Source organism: Mus caroli, unplaced genomic scaffold, assembly GCF_978045245.1.
Source record: "Mus caroli unplaced genomic scaffold, Mus_caroli_1 scaffold_7, whole genome shotgun sequence".
Lineage (NCBI taxonomy): Eukaryota > Metazoa > Chordata > Mammalia > Rodentia > Muridae > Mus > Mus caroli.
In genome coordinates, this window is record NW_028227262.1 from 24644664 (window position 1) to 24664387 (window position 19724).

Consider the following 19724-nt stretch of genomic DNA (forward strand, 5'->3'; position numbering starts at 1 on the left):
TCTGCTTAGTATTCTTATTTTTTAAAATAATTTACTTATTTGTAGTTTATGTGCAGAATTGTTTGCCTGGGTGTATGCATGCGCAACTGTGCACGCAGTGTCTGTGGAGGGCAGAGTGGGTGTTGGAAACTCCAGACCTGGAGTTATAGACACATGTGAGCTATATGTGTGTGTGTGTGTGTGTGTGTGTGTGTGTGTGGTTCCATTCCAGGGACCTCTTAACCTCTGAGCCATCCCTCCAAACCCCTAGACTATTTTTAATAGTCTTTTGAATTGTGCGTAGGGTTTAAAATGTAGAATCAGTCATATTTATATCCTGCCAACTATTTATTAATTAATTTGTTTATTTATTGGTCTTGGCTATCCTGGAACTGACTTTGTAGACCAGGCTGTCCTTGAACTTCCCCCAGTGCTAGGATTAAGGGCATGAGGCACCACTACTATGTTTTAATTTTGTGTTAACTTTGAAATGAGATCAAAGCTGGCCCTGAACTTATGATCCTTCTGCCTCAGCCTCCCACGTGGCTGGGATTTTAGTGTTTAATATGGCTTAGCTTGGATGCTGCTATTATTGCAAAGATAAATTTAACCTCTGACTTTAGAGCACGTTCATCTCAACACTAACGCACTTCCTTTTCTCCCCTCTCCTTTATGGTATTCACTTTCTATTATCACTGAACTCGTGTGTTTTATTTTTGTCTTTTAGTATAGATCACTCCAGATCTTCCCTACAACTGAAAGAGTTCATCGTCTCAGGCTTGCAATGCCCTGGGGGATGAGGGCCGGCAGGAAAGTGAGAGCTGGAGGTACAATCTTCATAGAAACAGGCCTTCCCAGGGATGGAGTCTGTACAGCGGTGGAGTCCGGAAGGGGAAATGGGTGCTCAGGCAGGTCTGTGGGGCAACTGGGAGGAATCCCGGAGACAGAGCATGCTGGGCAAACATGCTGGGATGAATGAAGCCTCAATGGAGAGCCATCTTTGGAACTTCCACAAGCCACCGGATCTGTGGGAGCTTCCGTTTCTTCTTTGTGAGGCATGAATGACAGAAAACACACCCTCTGCCAACAGGGAGGGAGGATTGGATGAGACAACAGGCGATGCTCCTGGCTTACAGTAGATGTAAAATGGAAACGGAGAATTGCCACGATTGTCTGGAGAAGCTGGGACAGGAGGCATATTTGAAGCTCATTGTAAGGGTTTTCAGAATATTTCAGAAACACAAGAGGCCATGAGTAAATACAGAAGAAACTGTCCATAGCTGAGGTCGGGGAATTAAGAAAAGACACGCACGGTGATGATGCAGGTGTACATGCTTGTAATCCCAGTGTTTGGGAGGCTGAAGTGGGAGCATTGCCGTGAGTTCAAGGCCAGCCTGGCTACAGAGTGAAATCCTGCCTTGAACAAACAAAAAGACATTCTGAGCAAAGGCTGCTTGGTATAAAACCCAGGAGAGCACAAGGTTCTGTTTCTGACTTGGGACAGCGTGGTCTGGGGAGGCGGGGCTTTCTCTTGGCAGTGGGTTGCTGAATCAGTGGATTTTTTTTTTGTTTGTTTTGTTTTTTTTTGTTGTTGTTGTTGTTTTTTGATACAGGGTTTCTCTGTGTAGCCCTAGCTGTCCTGAAACTCACTCTGTAGAACAGGCTGACCTGGAACTCAGAAATCCGCCCGTCTCTGCCTTCCAAGTGCTGGGATTAAAGGCATGGGCCACCACTGTCCTGCTGAAACAGGGTCTCCCGGCTTCATGTGGATCCTCACTCCTGCCCGTTCTTAGCTGGGACCTCCACAGCACTGGCTGGCCACTCCTCAGGTCCCTGGCATCAGTCTTTACCTTCAATCACCCTCTTTATCCAATCCATGTAGCTGAGCACTTTGGTGTAGAAACCGTACCCCTTGCCACACCCGATGCCCCAGGATACAATGCCCGTGGCCACCCAGTGGAGAGCAAGATCGTCCCACACCACATAGACGCTGCCGCTGTCTCCCTGGCAGACACTGTTCATCTGCAACTCTTCCCCGACACAGAACATATTGTCGGAAAACACCTCAGTTCGCTGCCTCTGGCGGAGCCAGGCTTCACAGGCCTCCCTGGGAGCTACAGGCAGTTTTGAGTATTTCAACTTTGTCGTTAACCAGCCCATCTCCACACCAAACCCACTGACGTAACCCCACAGGCCGCTGTGGTAGAGGGTCTCATTGTCCGGCAGACAGACTGGGAGGAGATTGGGCCCCAGAGGGACTCTCTGCTCAAGTTCCAGGAGAGCAATATCTCCATTGAAGTTGTGGGACTCATGTTGGCGGTAGTCTGGGTGAACCACGACCCTACGGACAGGATGGTTCCCGAGTTTCAGTAGCTCGTCTATGTCTGTGTGACCCAGAAACACTTCCACACTCTGGTTCCTTCTGAGATAGATGCTATCCTTGGGGTAGATGGTATGGGCAGCAGTCAGGATCCATCTGTCACCCAGCAGGGCTCCGCCCCCACGACCATAGATGCTGGTGAAGGCTTGCCAGGGGAAGTTGCCCAGTTTAGCTCGGGAAGAACCAAAAGTGTTTGGGTTCTCAGCAAGGGGGACGACTGGTCTTCCACAGACTGCAAGTGAGGAGAGTGAGAAAAGCGATTAACAACCTCGGGAGATTAGATTAGAGACCTGCGAGGTGCTGTGGTCCCCGTGAGGAGGCTCCCAGGCCTGACTCTGCAGAGGGCCAGGGCCTTTCAAGCAGGTATACCACAAGTACTGATGTGAGCAGAGAATCAATCCTGACACTGTCGGGGCATAAATCCTGCAAGGATACTGGGGCCTTCCCAACGGCTGCTTCAGACAGTTTTGAGCCATTTCTTAACACTGATGGGGCTCTCTCTGGTCCGCGGTATGTCTTGAGTGCCTTTTGTCTCTGTTTTCCATGTCACTCCCTCATTTGTAACATCTCCCATGCCATCGTCCCCCCAACCCCAGGCTGCCTTTCAGTGTTCCATGGGTCAGATTTTGTTGGGGATGGGCAGTGCTCTCATTTGAAAATATGGATTTTGACAGGCATGTTGGTGTATGAATGTATCCTAGAATTTGGGAAACAGGCTGAAAAATCAGGAGTTCAGGATCACCCCTGGCTGCACAGGGAGCTTGAGACCATCTTGGGGTGTATGAGAGTGTCTTAAAACAAAACAAAACAAGCCGGGCGGTGGTGGCACACGCCTTTAATCCCAGCATTTGGGAGGCAGAGGCAGGCAGATTTCTGAGTTCGAGGCCAGCCTGGTCTACAAAGTGAGTTCCAGGACAGCCAGGGCTACACAGAGAAACCCTGTCTCAGAAACAAAACAAAACAAAACAAAACAAAACAAAACAAAACACAACACACAAAAGGAAGGAAGTGCTGTTATAAAGTGGATAACCCTGAAAGTATTTTCTATGGGGAGGAGTCAGGCATAAGAAGTCCTACACTGTATGAGATCGTCCAGAATGAACAAATCCACAGAGGTAGAAAGTAGATTAGTGGTGGGGAGAGAGAGGTGGTGTGTGTGTGTGTGTGTGTGTGTGTGTGTGTGTGTGTGTGTATGTGTGTGTGCTGTTGTTGTTGGGGATTGAACTCAAGAACTTACGTATCTCAGGCAGGTGGTCTACCACAGAGCTTCCCCCAGTGATCCCTCTGAGACTTTTGGAGAATGAGGGGTGAGCTCCTATTTTCTGGGCCCTCTGACATCGGTTTCTTACAAGCCTTTTGCCTTCACCCCCCCCTTTTCCTGTTCTAGGGTTTTCCTTTCACCCCGTGTCCCAGCCCTCCCAGTGACAGCGGAGGCCTGCTGGCATCTGGCCACTGCAACAGTACTAAGCAGGTAGCTACTCACCTGGCACGCATTCAGGAACCTCTTCTCCATCCTGTCTGTCCTTCCACTTCCACGAGGATGGGCAGGTAAGTGTCCCTGCAGAGCAGAAGGAGGGGCAGCAAAGGATTGGGGGTGTCCAGACCCCCAATAGGATGGGTGCTCAGAAGGACTCGGGGGGGGGGGCTCACCTGTCTGTTCTGCCTTATAATAAGGATCTTGGCAGTGGTTCTGAATCTTGAGAGCTCCGGGTGTCGTGGCAGCTTTGGCATCCCCATTGGGTTGGTTCACAGCTGTAGGGAAACATCAGTTCTTAGGGCTGCTAAGTTTGCAAACTGGTGGTAACTCAGGGGTGGGGGGTGGGGGGTGGGGGGTGGGGGGGCTAACTCTGGCCATGCCTATACGGCAAATGCACAAGTCTTAGCAAAATCCAAACTGTTTCTCACTGATTGTGTTTTTTAAGACTCCAAGAGCTTGAAAGCAACCGTGAGAAGGGAGCCGTAGAGAAGCTGGCCTTTCCAGACATAGCTGGTGGGAGTATTAATTAGCAAAACTTCTTTGGAGAGAAGTTAAACAACTTTAGAATTTAAAAATGGAAATGTGTTAAAACCCAGCATTTACATTTCTAAGAATTTACCCTAAAGAAATTCTCACACCAGTGCTCAGAGATGTGCGTGTAAGGAGATACAGGGCCACAGTTGGTGGCATGAAAGGGCCCCGGCCAACTCACTAAATGTCCATTACAGCCATCAAGAGAATATTGTGTGTTATTAAAGACATAAGGAGTCAGTGCTCTCCACATGTATGAGAGGTCGCCTTAAAGACATACTGAATTTGGGGCTGGAGAGATGGCTCAGCAGTGAAGAGCACTGGCTACTCTTCCAGTGGATTCAGGTTCAGTTCCCAGCACCCGCATGGCAGTTTAGCTTAGGTGATCTGATGCCTCTGCCTCTGTAGGTACGAGGCAGGCACACACACACACACACACACACACACACACACACACACACAGTGCACAGACATACACGCAAGCAAAACACTTATATACACATAATAAAAAATAAGTAAGTCTAAAAAAGACATCTTGGGCTGGAGAGATGGCTCATTGGTTAGGCGCACTGACTGCTCTTTCAGAGGTTCTGAGTTCAATTCCCAGCAACCACACGGTGGCTCACGAGTATCTGTAATAATGGGATCCGGTGCCCTCTTCTGGTGTGTCTGAAGACAGTGACAGTGTACTCATATATATATAATATATAATTTTAAAAAAGACATCTTGAACTTAAACAATGGCAACGTCAGAGCATTCTGTACACAGTGCAACACGCAGATGCCGTGGAGCTCCAAGGGTGTGAAGTGTCTTTGGAAGACTATCTGGTAGACAGAAAGCAGGGCTGTTTCTGGGAAGGGTGGTCAGCGATGAAGGTCAGACATCAGAGGAAGTCTTACTTTATAGGGCCTGTAACCTTACCTGGAATTAACGGCAGGAGCCAAGCAATGGCTGCCTCCTAACTGGGCTGCTCACTATCAAGGTCACAGCTGGGACAAGGATAGAGTCAGTTCAGGTATCCCCAATCCCCACCCATCACTCATGCTTCCTCTTGGCTCTTCAAGGGGTCAGGGTCAAAGGTTCCTAACTTCAGGAGGGGCCCTCACCTACAGCTTGGTAGAGAGCCAGGAAACCTTTGTGGAGGTGTGTGATTTTGTTCTTGGAGGACGAGTGTGCCTGGAAGGTCAGCCGCAGGCTCCTACCAGAAGATACAAACTCCCTGTGACCAGGAGGGTTCCCCAGAGGGGAACCTTGCTGCCCACACAGCCGAGTTGCATCTGTTCCTCCAGTTGAAATCTGAAAGAGGAAAGAGAGGACAGGAAGTGTGGGGCAAGTTGCCACAGGGTGCAAGGTCGCGTCTGCCCTTGCTCCAGCTCTGAGGGGAAGTGATACACTTCTGTGGAGCTCAGAAGTTGCATATGTTGGGGTCCTCTGAATTAGTTTTTGTCTCATTATTGACTCTCAAGTTTCTTCCAGAGTAACCATGTATCTGGCTTTCTCTTATGCCTGCTATAATTACCTTGTAAACCTTACTCTGCTTTCCGGATTATAAATCCTAAGAAAAGACTATATCTGCTTTGCCCAAAACCGAGTCCCTGATGCTTGCAGTAGACCCCTAGACCTTGGTAGGCACCAGACCTTAGTGGAACTGAAGCCATGATGGAAGTCCTGCTCAAGCCATCAAATTCAGCATGTAGTCAGTGCCTTCTGCCAAATAAAAGTAAAGGACTCGTCCATCTAAGTCCACAGTTCTGGCGACGGCTCTAAATGTAAAAAAGCCTTGCTTTTTGCCTTCTATAGTTTTGCTCTGGCTAACTGTTCTTGGTAGCTGAAGTATGTCAACCCAGGATATGTCTCTCTCTCTCTCTCTCTCTCTCTCTCTCTCTCTCTCTCTCTCTCTCTCTCTCTCTCTCTCTCTCTCTGTGTGTGTGTGTGTGTGTGTGTGTGTGTGTGTGTGTGTGTGTGCTTAAAAGCTCACCCCAAGAAAGGCTTAAGGCTACACTGGGGTTCTGAATACCCAGGATAGTCACTGGGTGGCTAAGTAGGATTTTCTATTGGCTTAAACCCATGCCAGAATTAGTCTTTTTTGGTGGGTGTAGTGGTTTGAATATGCTTGGCCCAGGGAGTGACACTATTAGGATGTATGGACTTGTTGGAGCAGGTGTGGCCTTGTTGAAGGAACTGTGTCACTGTCGGGGGTGGACTTTGAGACCCTCCTCCCAGCTGCCTGTAAGATAGTTTTATCCTGTTTCCCTTTGGAACAAGATGCAGAACTCTTGGCTCCCCCAGCACCATGACTGCCTGGACACTGCTGTGGTTCCCACCGTGATGAAAACGGACTAAACCTCTGAACCTGTAAGCCAGCTCCAATGAAATGTTTTTCTTTATGAGTTGTCTTGGTCATGGTGTCTTTTCATAGCCATGGAAATATTAACTAAAACAGTGTTTAACAGCAAAAAACTGGTTGAGAGACTAGACCTTCCGAATAAACTGAAAACCACCATCACCTCTGATGGTGAGATGTGGTTAGACTTACTGATATACAGCAACATTTTGGTCTCTTACCCTCTGTCAGAAGAGTATCTCCTGGCTTCAATTTTTTCCCCTAAGCAAAAGATACAGTTGAACTATTGCCCAGGTTTACAATAAAGATTCCTGGGTGTATGAGCAGAAATCAACCCCCCAGAACTGGCCCAACACCAGCTTCTTTTTTTTTTTCCAACACCAACTTCTTATAATTGTTCAACTAACTAGTTCAGTTCCTCCCTGGCCCCAACCGCCAGATTAAACAATACCCAGTGACCTGGGCAGGATAGGGGTCTGGGGCTAATATTAAGGAAAATTGCAGTCCATATTGCCCGGCTTGGAGAAACAGGTGTCTGGTGCCCTGCAACTGAGCCAACCCAGAGTGGGCAACTTATCTGGACCAGGTTGCCCCAAGGACTTAAAAATTCTCCAATCCTGTTTGATGAGACACTAAATGCTGTCCTTCTGTCCTTCCTCCAGAGGGATCCTGGGACTGTACTCTTAGAACATGTAAATGACCTCCTTCAAGTGTCTAAAACTAAATAAATGATGAATGAAACAGGAGTTACAGACCTTGGGCTACACAGTGTCAGCGAAGAACACCCAACTTTGGACACCAGAGGCTACCTACCTTTCTTGGCTACCAGCTGAGGGAAGGCAAAAGGAGCCTGTTTCAGGGTAGACTGCCGCCATTCTTCACCTCCCAACTCCGCAGACTAAAAGTCAGCTTCAAGAGATCCTAGGTGCAATTAGGTATTGCTACCTCTGGATACCGGAGTCTGCAGACAGAGCAAGGCCTCCATGCACCAGCAGGGGAGGGGGCATGGAGTCCTTAATCTGAACTGACACTAAACAAAAGACATCTGAGGCTTTAAAAATCCCTGAGTTTCATTCCTGTCCTAGCACTCCCAGATGCCTCTAAACCTTTTCATCTGTTTGTCTATGAACAAAGACATTACAAAACAGTTTTAGGGGGCTGGAGACTGAAAGTCCTGAGTTCAAATTCCAGCAACCACATGGTGGCTCACAACCATCCGTAATGAAATCTGATGCCTCCTTCTGGTGTGTCTGAAGACAGCTACGGTGTATTTACATATAATAATAAATAAATCTTTTAAAAAAATAGTTTGAACCCAAACTCTGAGACCATGGAAATGTTTTGTTTCATACCTGTCCAAACAAATGGACCCTGTAGTCACGGGATGGCCCACCTGTGTAAGAGCTGTGGTAGCTACTGCTAGGTTAATGCCAACCAACCAATCAACCAACCAAGTAACCAATCAACCAACTAGCCATCAAAGTTAACTCTGGGTCAGGATCTTATATTCACAGTACGCCATGCACTTGAACACCAGAACGCTGGTGCCTGTGTGACCCAGTCCCAGGCCTATTCCTGGGCCTCTTTCGAGTCCAGTTTGAGAAACCCACCGCTAGTCATCCTGCTACGTTCTTGCCTGATGTCGACTTGTAGTATCATGCATGTCCATGGCATGATCAAGGACATTAAAGACAACGAGGAAATCCTGACCCTCCCGGAGGTTCTTTGACTTCCCCTGTGAGTTGGTATCCTCTACTGCCCAGGACATCGGAAAGATAACTTCCCTGAGGCAAAAGAAACTAGGTTGCTGATCTGGTTGCCTGACAGGCAAGTGGCTCTAAACAATTGGGGCCTCTTGATATTCTGATGACACACACCTCAACCCAGTACTGCCAGTGACTCCATGGTACAACCAAGAGGACATAGAGGATGCAAAAAAAAAAAAAAAAAAAAAAAAAAGGACAGCTGGAACCCACAGGTTGATGGAGGACTCCAGAGGGAAGATCGAATTATGGAGTCATTAAAATTAAGTTTTCATCAGGTCTAGGCCCCTTCCACCCCCTGCCCGTTTTACCTCTCCCCGAGTCTTATGTTTGGTATGAGTATTGGGGTCATGGTCCAATTCCCAGTGCCCTCAGACCTGGACTTGGGAATTGAGGAAGACAGATACTGGAGAGGCATCAGAATGGGACTACAGACCAGCATCTCACCTTCATCCTGACATTTGCTCATGGATGCCCGCTTTAAAGGCTGTATTGAAAAAAAAGACCTGGGCGTTTACCTTCTGATCCAGAGTCTGCAATCTTATGCACGCCCTGTGGGGGCCCCTTAGCTGCCAAGAGCAAGGGGGTTTCCACGGCAAAAACTGGGGTTGTGAAGTAGAGGCTTCCGGAAAATTCCTTAAGATTCTGGATCTTTGGGAAACAGGGAAAACCTGGGGAATCACACTTTAATGCCACAGGAACGGATGCTAGGCAACGATTCAAACTTCCCCTCAAGGTTCCCAGGCCTTTGGGTCCTACATATGCCAAGGTCCTAACCAACTTTCTTCTCTAAAGCATTTAAGACACCCAAGGCCAGAGGTGCACCCCCCTCCCCCGCCCCCTCCTGGAAGCCGAGGGATCTCCATCTCTATTTGCCACTCTTGATAAGGTCCACCACTTAATCATTCCCAGACGGAAATCGCCCAGGATTGCTGGTTATGCTTAGGCCCCCCGGCCCCTGAACACCAATAAGGATAGGAGCTAACCAGACTGCCGTCAACCCATGGACTAACAAAACTCACTGTGACTGGGGGGCAGCCCAAATTGATGTCAGAGCACCCACCAGATTCTGGAACTTGTCTAATAGCCAAAACCCTTTACCTGGGTACTGACCCTTATTCTGATGCCTGCTGTTTTCTGCCTTGCGGGTGAACTCATCTGTACAGCAGCAATTTAACGATGACCCCGAGACTACTTTGTGGGTGTGTACTAATGGTTTGACTAAGTGCGCCGCTTCTAATGCGTTCCAAACCCTTTTAAGCATCTTAGCACACATTCTGTCTCCAGTTTATCCATATAATGGGAAAGCAGAAAAAAAAGTGCATTTTGATATGGACTCCGTACTATTTGGGGGGGGGGGGTGGTCAGGGAGTGAGAGAGAGCAAGAGCGAGATCGAGCAGTGTCTGTCTTCATTGCACTCCTGGTTAGAGCCGGCGGCATACACACATCAGCCTTTATCATGGGAGATAAACAAAACAAAACAAAACAAAACAAAATGTTGCATATGTTGAAGGGGAAAACTTTGAAAAGAAAAAGAGACGAAGATACAAAATAATAATAATAATAATTGGTACCGGTCTCTGTTCTCTTGGTCCTTCTGGCTACATTGCTACTAGCACTGGCTGGGCCTTTCATTCTTATTCTGATTAGATTACAAGGAGGGCAGCAGCAGCTTCAGCAGCACAGGCAATTTTGTTTCAGTTTGGTAAAAATAGTGCAGTGGTCCTTAGGAGCAACTATACCTCTTTAAGGCAGGGTGAGACCATGATTTGACTCATTCACAAAAACCAGGTCCCCAGACCTTAGTGTAACTGACTCACGATCAAAGTATCATTGAGGCTGTAAAAGTCAGCATGTAGAGAGCACCCCTCCCCCAAACAAAAACAAAGGCCTAATCCATCAAAGTCCACAGTTCTGGGAAAGTCTCTAGGAAAGTTTTGCTTTTCGGCTTCTGTAGCTGTGCTTCTGGCTAACTGTTCTTGCTAATTGAAATATGTCAACCTGAGATATAGTGTGCTCATCCCGACCGAGAAAGGCTCAGGGCTACACTGGGATCCTGGACACCCGGTGTAATAGCCAGCTGGCTAAGTTTCTATTAGCTTAAACCTGTCGGTGGAGACCCCATAACAGTGCTCAGCACGGTGCCTTTAGTGCCCCAGGTTTGAATCAGAGAACACACACAGTAAGTCCCAAACTGTCACCTTTCACTTTCCTGAGTAACTTTCTACAGCCAAACATATGTGCAGCAATAAGACCGGCTGTGAAGACAGCCTGAGCTTCATGGCCTTCCACATGGGGTACCCTTCCCCTCGCTCTATCCACTCTACAGGAAGTCCTCAGTGTGTGGGAATCCAAGGACAAAATACACATGACGTGGTTATACTGGAGACTAGATATTCCTACTTAACTTAATAAAATTTTCCCTGTGCAGAAAGGGCTTATGACAGAATCCAGGACCTTGTGGATTCCAGGCAAGTGTTAGACTCCAGCCCTTGGATTTTGGACCTCCCTACCCAGCCTTGGGTAGCCTCAAACTTTTGTGTTACCCCACATTTCTTAGATGATGCTTCTGCTTCAGTCACACCCTTCTGGCCTCCTCCTCTTTTTCTTCTTTGACACTGTAAGACTGGCCTCAGATTTGTGGTCCTCTTGCCTCTGCCTTCTGAGGGCTGGGATTACAGATGTATACCACCATATCTGGTTTATATCTTGGTTGTTTTATTTTAGGCAGAGTTTCATGATGTAGCCCAGGTTAGCCTAGAATTCAGTATGTAGCCCAGGCTTCCACACTGGGCTTATTCTGGCATCTTGCCAGTTCTCCATCCTCCCAGTCTCTACACACAACTTAAGTTTCTTTACGACAATGGCATCATCTAGTCTGACTCTCTATGGTCACATTCACTGAGAAGTTGGCAGGAAAACATCTCTCCATCACCGAGAATTTCTTGCTCAGACATGCTCAATACTGATCTTTCAACATTAACAAATGGAATTCTTGCATTTAAAAGGCAGAAAGCACTTGATGTAGGAAACATCTCAATTGATTTGAGTATAAACTCTCTCTCCCCTTCCCTCCTTCCTTTATCTTTCCTTCTCTTCCTATCCCCTTCCCCTTCCCTTCCTTCCTATTTTTTATGTTATGTTCTCTCTGTCTGCATGTGTGTGCTGTGTAGGTGTGTGTGTGAGGTGCGTGTGTGTGCTGTGTAGGTGTGTATGTGAGGGCGTGTGTGTGCTGTGTAGGTGTGTGTGTGTGTGAGGTGCATGTGTGTGCTGTGTAGGTGTGTATGTGAGGTGCCCACTGAGGACCAATTTCAGCTCAGCATGGCCTTTATTTCTCTTCACCTTATTTTTTTAAGCAGGGTCTTTCACTGAACCTGGAACTTGCCCTTTCAGCGAGGTTGGCTGGCCAGTGAGCTCCTGGGATCTACCTGTTTCCCTGCCACACCCCTGGAGCGCTGAGGTTGCAAGGGTGTACTGGCATGCCTGGCTTTTGCATGGGTTGTGGGGATTTAAACTCAGGTCATTTTGCTTGTGCAGCAAGCACTTTACCCTCTGAGCTGTCTCCCAGCCATTTTTATTTTTCTTTGTTAGTTTTGAGTCAGTGTCTATGTAGCTCAGGCTAGTTTTGGTGTATAGCGGAGGCTGGCCTTGAATTCCTGATCGTCTTGTTTCTATTTTCTAAATTCTGGGATTATAGGAATGCACCATCAGGAACCTACAGTTTCCTTTTTATGTTTTCTCATGAACTGTCTGATAAATGAGATTACTCGGGCTTCTAACTAATAATGTAGAGTCAACATATAACTGAGAGCCATAGACTCTTATTAAAGTTAGATTTTACTCTTAATCAAGTCCCTGTGGGACCTGGGACTGACTTTCTTTCTCTTTCTTTCTCTTTCTTTCTTTCTTTCTTTCTTTCTTTCTTTCTTTCTTTCTTTCTTTCTTTCTTTCTTTCTTTCTTCCTTCCTTCCTTCCTTTCTTTTTTTCTTCCTTTCTTCCTTTCTTTCCTTTCTTTCCTTTCCTTCCTTTCTTCCTTTCTTCCTTTCTCTCTCTCTCCATCTCTCTCTCTCTTTCCTTCTTTCTTTCATGTGTGTCTTTCTCTAGAAGGAGAAAGGAAGGAGAAATCATATCCTTTTGAACTTGAATTCTTCAATGAAAAGGGAAGAGTTGTGGGTCATGGTGACACACACCTTTAGTCCCAGCACTGGGGAAGCAGAGGTAGGTGGGTCTCTGTGAATTTGAGGCTAGTCTGGTCTACAAAGCCAGTTCCGGGACAGCCAGGGCTAAACAGAGGAATTCTGTCTTAAAAATCAAATCAAATCAAATCAAATCAAATCAAATCAAAACAAAACAAAACAAAATAAAACAGAGTAGCAGGAGAATTTAATCTAGGATTAAAATTATCCATGACTAAAGAGGAAGTGGGCTCATAGCAGGTGTTCAATTGACACAGGCCAAACTGAATATAGCCAAGGTCAGTTAAACTGGAAACCATAAGTACATACTTTTAGGGGATGAGGCTTTTGCTCAGTGGTAGAGTGCTTGCCCAGCATGGGCGAGGCCCTGGTTTAGAGCCCCAGTACTGCCCCACCCCAAGGATTTAGCATCAGAACTGTGCTTGCATCCATCAGTGTGCTCTTATCTCTTTTCCTACTTCAAATCCCCGCTAAGATGAGCAGCCAAGGGCAGAAAGAGTGAGAGGAGATGATGACTTAGAACAAGAGGAAGCCAGGGCACAGGTGGCAAGGAGAACTGAATTTGAAAAGGTGCAAACCAGCACACAGCCTGTGGGGTTCTCACCACTGACCAGTGCAAAGTTTCAGGGTTTGGCAGAACCAAGACCCTTTCAGGGGAAAAGGCTGACCAGAGGCCAACAGACAGGAAGTCTGGGTAGGAAGACCTCAAGATGCTTAATCCTGTGTCTCCACCCTCCACGAGCAGACAGCTCTTGCTGACACACTTTGGTAGAAGATGTGAACTTAAACCAGAAACCCTGGATTGAGGTCCCTAGCTACATGTGACAGAGGCAGTAAAGCCCAACACCCAAACCAGAGGAATCAAGTGAACATCTACCAACCGAACACTGAGACGTGAGCATCTTCCAACTGAACACTGAGAAGTGAGCATTTACCAACTGAACAGTGAGAAGCATCCTGCTTCTTGATCCCTGGTCCCAGCTTGTTTCCAGAATGCTGGAAGCCCTGAGGGAGAAACTGGAGGGGACCTTGCTGGGAAAACAAAAGATGTCTATATGCTCACATTTGGGAGGCCCCCAAGACACCTCTATGTCACCCTGTTAATGCTGTGTGCTATGATCTGGCTATTTAAAAGCTCTGTGAAGTTCAGTTGCAGTGTGGGATAGTGGTGGCACACGCCTTTAATCCCAGCACTTGGGAGGCAGAGGTAGGTGGATTTCTGAGTTGGAGGCCATCCTGATCTACAAAGTGAGTTCCAGGACAACCAGGGCTATACAGAGAAACCCTGTCTTGAAAAAAATCAACAAACAAACAAAAAAGAAAAACAAAACAAAAAAAGATAGAAAGAAAAGAGAAAAAGTTATGTGATAGTGCTTAGAGCTGGGTCTCTGGAGAGGTAATTGATTTATTTGTGCCTTTAATTTGGGAGTGGGTTAATTACTGCAGAAGTGAGTTTCTAAAGGAAAGGATGACTTAGGCCATTTTCCCCCCTTGCTCTTGTGTGCTTGCTTGCCACCATGTTATGACAATAAAGTCCGTTCTCTCCTCATCAGCACTATCCTCTGGGATATCCCAGTCTCCAGACTGTGAGCAAAATAAAGTTCCATTGTTTGTAAATTATCCGACCTATGGCATTGTGTTACAGCAGCAGAAAAGGAACTGAGATACCGTTTTCATACCCATCATTTGTCAGACTGTAGCTATTCATATAGAACTTTAAATAAGAAGCTTTGTGTTTTAATCTTAAATACGAATGTTCAGGCAAGTATTATGAGATGTTGCAAGAAAGTGTCTCAGATAAAAATCAGAGGTGGAGACAGGCAAACATGAAATAGCCTTGGATAAAACAGCAATAGTGCAGAAAGCAGAAGAAACATTCAAGACTAATCCCCACGAGAGCGGAACAAGTAGATGTTGTACATGTACGGTAAGAACCACATATTTAGAAAGAATGAGTTCTTATGAAGAAATCATCAAGCAAAAAGTTTGAATATAAATACGAAGAAATTGGGGGTAGAAGTGTAGTTCAGTGAAGAATGTGTGTCAGCATGTGTGAGGCTCTGGGTCAATTCCTGGCATCACAAAAAAAAAAAAAAAAAAAAAAAAAAAAAGAAAGAAAGGCAAAGAAATATTCTAGAAAGTGGAGCAAAGGGTCAAGGAGTTGATAACCAGAATAGAACAAAGAACTAGAGAACCAGTCCACTACGTACGATTGCTAATGCACAAGAGAGATTAGTGGCTCAAACCACCTGTAATTACAGCTCCAGGGAATCCCGTGTCCTCTTCTGGCTTCCACTGACACTTGCCAGCACATGTAAACACACACACACACACACACACACACACACACACACACACACATTCCCAGAATTAAAGGACTAGGTTAAAAGTATCTTAATTTAAAGACCACACACAATGAGTAAAACGCCATCTGTGAAAGTTTAGAACACTGGAATAAGGAAAATATTTACAAAGCCCTAGGTAGGAAAACAGAAGAATGAAAATGCTAGTAGCATCAGACTTTTAAACAACACTAGAGATAGAAGACAATGTCATCAACATTCTGGAAGCAAATGACTTCAAAACTGGATTATTATACCCAGATAAACTGTCCACTGGCAATGAGTGATGAATTAATCCACCTAGGCTGCCTAGAATATAACATATCCTTTCTAAGGAGTCATTACTGGAGAATGACTCCTGGCAAGCCAACAAGCTGAAGAAAGTAAATGTAATTAACATATACCATGTGCTCAGACATGAATGCTTCCAAGTCCTAACTGTCAATAATAAATATTGGTTTGTAAAAGAATTGATAATGGGAGAATGAGTGAGGGGAACTGTGTGGGTAGTGAAGGTCTTATAGCTGGAGCCAGCACCTATCCTCTATCCTGGAAGTTTAGAGGAAAATGAGACAAATATTCAAAACTGCATAGTAGAATAAGCATATCATTTGTACATATGGAGCTAAATACCATTGCAGATAGCTCCGCTGTAAATGATTGCCCTTGGAGTAGGTTGAGCTACTGTTTTCCATTACAATCTTTGGAGGACTCTTTTTTGTTTGCTTGTTTGTTTGTGTTTTGTGGCCCTGGCTGTCCTGGAACTCACTCTGTAGTTTCTGCCTTGAACTCAGAAGTCTGCCTGCCTCTGCCAAGTGCTGGGATTAAAGGTGTGCACCACCACTGCTTGGCTTTTTTTTTTTTTTTTCTCTTCCTTCCCCACCTTCCTCCATAAAAGGAATTGGATCTAGGGTCTTGGCACATATTTTACTAATGAGCTGTATTCCTAGCCCTTTAGAATTTTTTTTTAAAGTCTTTAAATACGATTTATAACCTAAGCTCTCAGACGGTTGAGGCAGGAGGATTGTGAGTTCAAAGGTAGCCTGGGTAACTTAACTTTTTGTTGAGACAATATAGCTCAAGCTGGCTGTGAACTTGTTTTATATAGTTCAGGCTGCCCTTGAACTTCTGCTCTTCCTGACCTAACCTTTTAAGGTTTGGGATACCATGTCTCACTGACCACATCTGGCTAAGATTCTGATTTTTAAAAATTATATGCACATCTTACTTTGATATAAATAAAATTTAACTCAAAAGATAACAAACTATGATTTAAAAGAACTCTTATTTTGAATAATGTCCTTGCTGTGATTTTGTGGCCTCTCATCCCAGGTGAACTTGATCGGTCTTCACTTGATACTTCTGAGGGTGAACATTTGTCATTAATTACATCCAGTTTCCTAACTCAGTAGAGAAAGCACTCAACAAGGTCTGGCTAGGGAGGGTGAGATCCTGGGCCTTTGACAAGATTGTAGAGCAGCAATATTTATGTGTCTCTTTGTAAGCTCTCAAAACTCAGGCTCTGCCCTGCAGCGGCCTTCTCTCAGAGCTTGGTGGGTCCCTGCAGACGCCTTGGTGGGTTGCCAGGGATGGGTGGGAGGCTGTATACTGAGTGATCAGGCTGTAGCTAGACCCTAGATCCTCTGACTTGGACACCTTATCTCTTCTCTAGATGGGTGGTTCAGAGCCCACTGCCCATGGGAGGCTCCCTCCCCAGAACCCCTGCAACTCTCCCCCCCCCCCGCCCCCCCGCCCCCCCCCCCCCCCCGTGTCCAGCTCACTGTGACAGAGTCGCCTTCACAGCCTGGGGACGGCTCCAGATCAAAGTCCTGGAAGGTCAGCCTCACAGCAAACCCCTCCGGAGCCTCGATGTCAGTGTGGCTCTCCTGGCCTTTGAGATATGGCTCTGGGTATCCAGGGGATGTCAGTTGCTGTGGTGACTGCTGGGCCAAAAGCACAGAGGCCTGTGTGGGGCAAGTATGGAGGATTCCCCAAAGGAGCCACCAGCACCTGTGAGTGAGCAGGGAAGACAAGGTGAGGTTATACGGCTCTACCAGAGGCTGTGTGTATGTTCTGTTGTGGCCAGAGATGATAAAGGCTCCAGAGGCTTAGGGACTAGCAGTTGTGTCCATGGCCCCGGGGTGTTGGGCACTTCTGGATACCACTTTCCTGAACCGAGTCTGTGTAGGTTCCTATCTAGATTCCTCTGTAGCCCGATCTCCAAGACTGTGGGGTTTCTATCCTATGAAGACATTGCTATGGCTCCTTTTCCTTTGTGAGTCTAACCCAGATGGCTTCCTGCCTCAGCCTTTCCTAACCCCCTCCTGGAGTACAAGTTAGGGTCATTTAAATAATTCCTGGCTCAGAGCACTGAACAGGCAAATTCAGTTAGTTCCCTCTGGGTCATCTGTCTACCCTCCGCCCCTCCCCTGCTCCCCCCCCCCCCCGGCCGTGTGTGTGTGTGTGTGTGTGTGTGTGTGTGTGTGTGTGTGTGTGTGTACTTATGTAACCCCGTGTCCTGCCTTCCTCCCTTCCTTTCTCCCAGCCCCTTTCTTTCTCCAGGGCCCTCTATGGTGCAAACTCACATCTTGCTCATGCAGCTTGTGGTGGGAGAACTCCATAGGCTGTTCTCCAGCTCTGGGACCAGGCCTCTGGACCCTGACATCTGGAACTGGCTAGAGTGCTTGGCTCAAGCCAGGGAGTAGGAGGTGGGGCTAGAGGAGGCCCTTTTGGGAGAAGGCAGAAGTTACTGGAAATGAGTTGAGACTCTGGGTGCAGGTCTGCCACCTGCTGACAGACTCAGGAATAGCTCTCACCATAATTGAAAGACCTTTAAAACACGTGAGAGAGCAGAGTATGTGTACATGTACACATATGTACACACGACCTTTGGCTCTTTGCTTTTTTTTAGGGGGATGGGGGCTGAGATACAGTCTTGCAAAACCTGGACTGGCCTCCAGCTTGCTATTACTGGAGGCTCTGCCTCCTCTCTAGCATTAGAATTACACCACACCTAGATCTTGGTTGTGTTTTTGAAACAGGGTCTCACTTTGTAGCCCAGGCTGTCCTGGAACTCACTCTGCAGACCAGACTGGGCCCCAAATCATGACAATCCTGCCTCCTTAGCCTCCAGAGGGCTGGGATCACAAGGACTTGCATACCCAGTTCTTCTGGAATATTATTAACTATATGTTTGTATCATGGCTTGTGTGACGCTTCTTATGACTCTAGGGTGCCTTTAATGAGCTAATCTCTCCTCCCCCCTCACTTACCCCAGCAGTCTGCCTCTTGGAGAACTTGAAGTTTGTGACTCAAGAACCCCCGAGTCTTTCTTTCCTCTCCTTGGACAAGAACCAGTGAGTTCAGGCTAGTGAGATGGCTTGGCCGTTAAGAGCACTGACTGCTCTTCCGGAGGTCCTAAGTTCAAATCCCAGCAACCACATGGTGGCTCACAACCATCCGTAATGAGATCTGACGCCCTCTTCTGGTGTGTTTAAAGACAGCTACAGTGTACTTACATATAATAATAAATACATCTTTGGGCCGGAGGGAGCAGAGGTCTTGAGTTCAATTCCCAGCGACCTCATGATGGCTCACAACCATCTGTGTACTCATATACATAAAATAAATAATAAATCTTTTTTTTTTTTTTAAAAAGAATGGGTGAGTTCATGCATTTTGCCATTTTGAGTCCCTACCACAACATCTGGAGGCTCCTCATATAGCAGGCTGTGCTCCATCCCCAGGAATCTCTGAATCCCTCGGGACTCACCTCAGCTGTCAACCCAAGCTGTAAGGTTAATCATATCAGGAGTCACAGCGTGAGTGAGAGGATTTTTCCCTGCACCCCCCTGCCAAGGGAAGACACACACCCGTGGCTTGGTGAGCGTGGGAGGGTTAAGGAGCACAGGCAGAGGTGAGTGTGGGGAGGGTTAGGGAGCACATACAGAGGTGAGCATGGGGAGGTTAAGGATGCAGAGGTGAGCATGGGGGTGGTTAGGGAGCACAGGCAGAGGTGAGTGTGGGAGGGTTAGGGAGCACGTACAGAGGTGAGTGTGAGAGGGTTAGGGAGCACTGCAGAGGTGAGCATGAGGAGGTTAGGGATGCAGAGGTGAGCATGGGAGGGTTAGGGAGCATAGGCAGAGGTGAGTATGCGAGGGTTAGGGAACACATGCCGAGGTGAGTGTGTTAGGGAACACGCGCAGACATGGCTTGTCCAGTTCTTAGGAGGCAGGTGTGCAGAAGGATTTGCATTCTAGACTCACACACCGATCTGAGAAGAGCAAGTCGCTTCTTCCGTGTTGCATGTGGTTGTGTGGTTTCATTACACACAGGGTGTTATGGTTTGAATGAGGATGGTTCCCGATAGTGGAAGAGACTGTGGCCTTGTTGGAGGAGGTGTGTCACTGGGAGTGGGCTGTGGGGTTTCAAAAGCCCACATCAGGCCCAGTCTAGATTTCTCTCTGCCTGGCACTTGTGGTGCACATGAGAGCTCAGGTACTTCTCCAGCCCCACGTCTGCATGCCAACATGCTCCCCTCCATGATGATAACGGACTAACCCTCTGAAACTGTAAGCCAGCCCCCAATTCAATACTCTCTTCTATCCGTTCCTTTGGCCATGGCGTCCTCCTCACAGCAATAGAGCAGCAACTAAGACAAATGCATTTGGTTTCTGCAGACTTAAAAAGGTTAGGAGAGCCAGGCAGTGG

The 19724-nt window shown here is 46.9% G+C and overlaps 1 protein-coding gene and 1 long non-coding RNA gene across 2 annotated transcripts; one reads left to right on the forward strand and one right to left on the reverse strand.

Annotated features, from left to right (window-relative positions):
* Positions 1-308: 308 nt before the first annotated feature.
* Positions 309-17732, reverse strand: C1rl (complement C1r subcomponent like). Its single transcript, XM_085839938.1, has 6 exons — positions 17600-17732; positions 16796-17024; positions 5475-5664; positions 4010-4111; positions 3843-3917; positions 309-2591 (listed from the first exon to the last, which is right to left on the reverse strand). Exons 1-6 carry the CDS (start codon positions 17677-17679, stop codon positions 1819-1821), a joined length of 1449 nt encoding a protein of 482 aa, XP_085696064.1. The 5' UTR covers positions 17680-17732; the 3' UTR covers positions 309-1818.
* LOC147003813 (uncharacterized) lies at positions 16935-18562 on the forward strand. Its single transcript, XR_015047564.1, has 2 exons — positions 16935-17048; positions 18295-18562. It is a non-coding gene; the product is annotated as an uncharacterized LOC147003813 (long non-coding RNA).
* Positions 18563-19724: the final 1162 nt, after the last annotated feature.

Coding starts and splice junctions, on each gene's coding strand:
- C1rl (XM_085839938.1), bottom strand. CDS start 17,679: ATGTCAGGGTCCAGAGGCCTGGTCCCAGAGCTGGAGAACAGCCTATGG. Junction 17,025..17,599: donor ACAAGCTGCATGAGCAAGAT/GTGAGTTTGCAC, acceptor GCTCACTCACAG/GTGCTGGTGGCTCCTTTGGG. Junction 3,918..4,009: donor TTATAAGGCAGAACAGACAG/GTGAGCCCCCCC, acceptor TCTGCTCTGCAG/GGACACTTACCTGCCCATCC.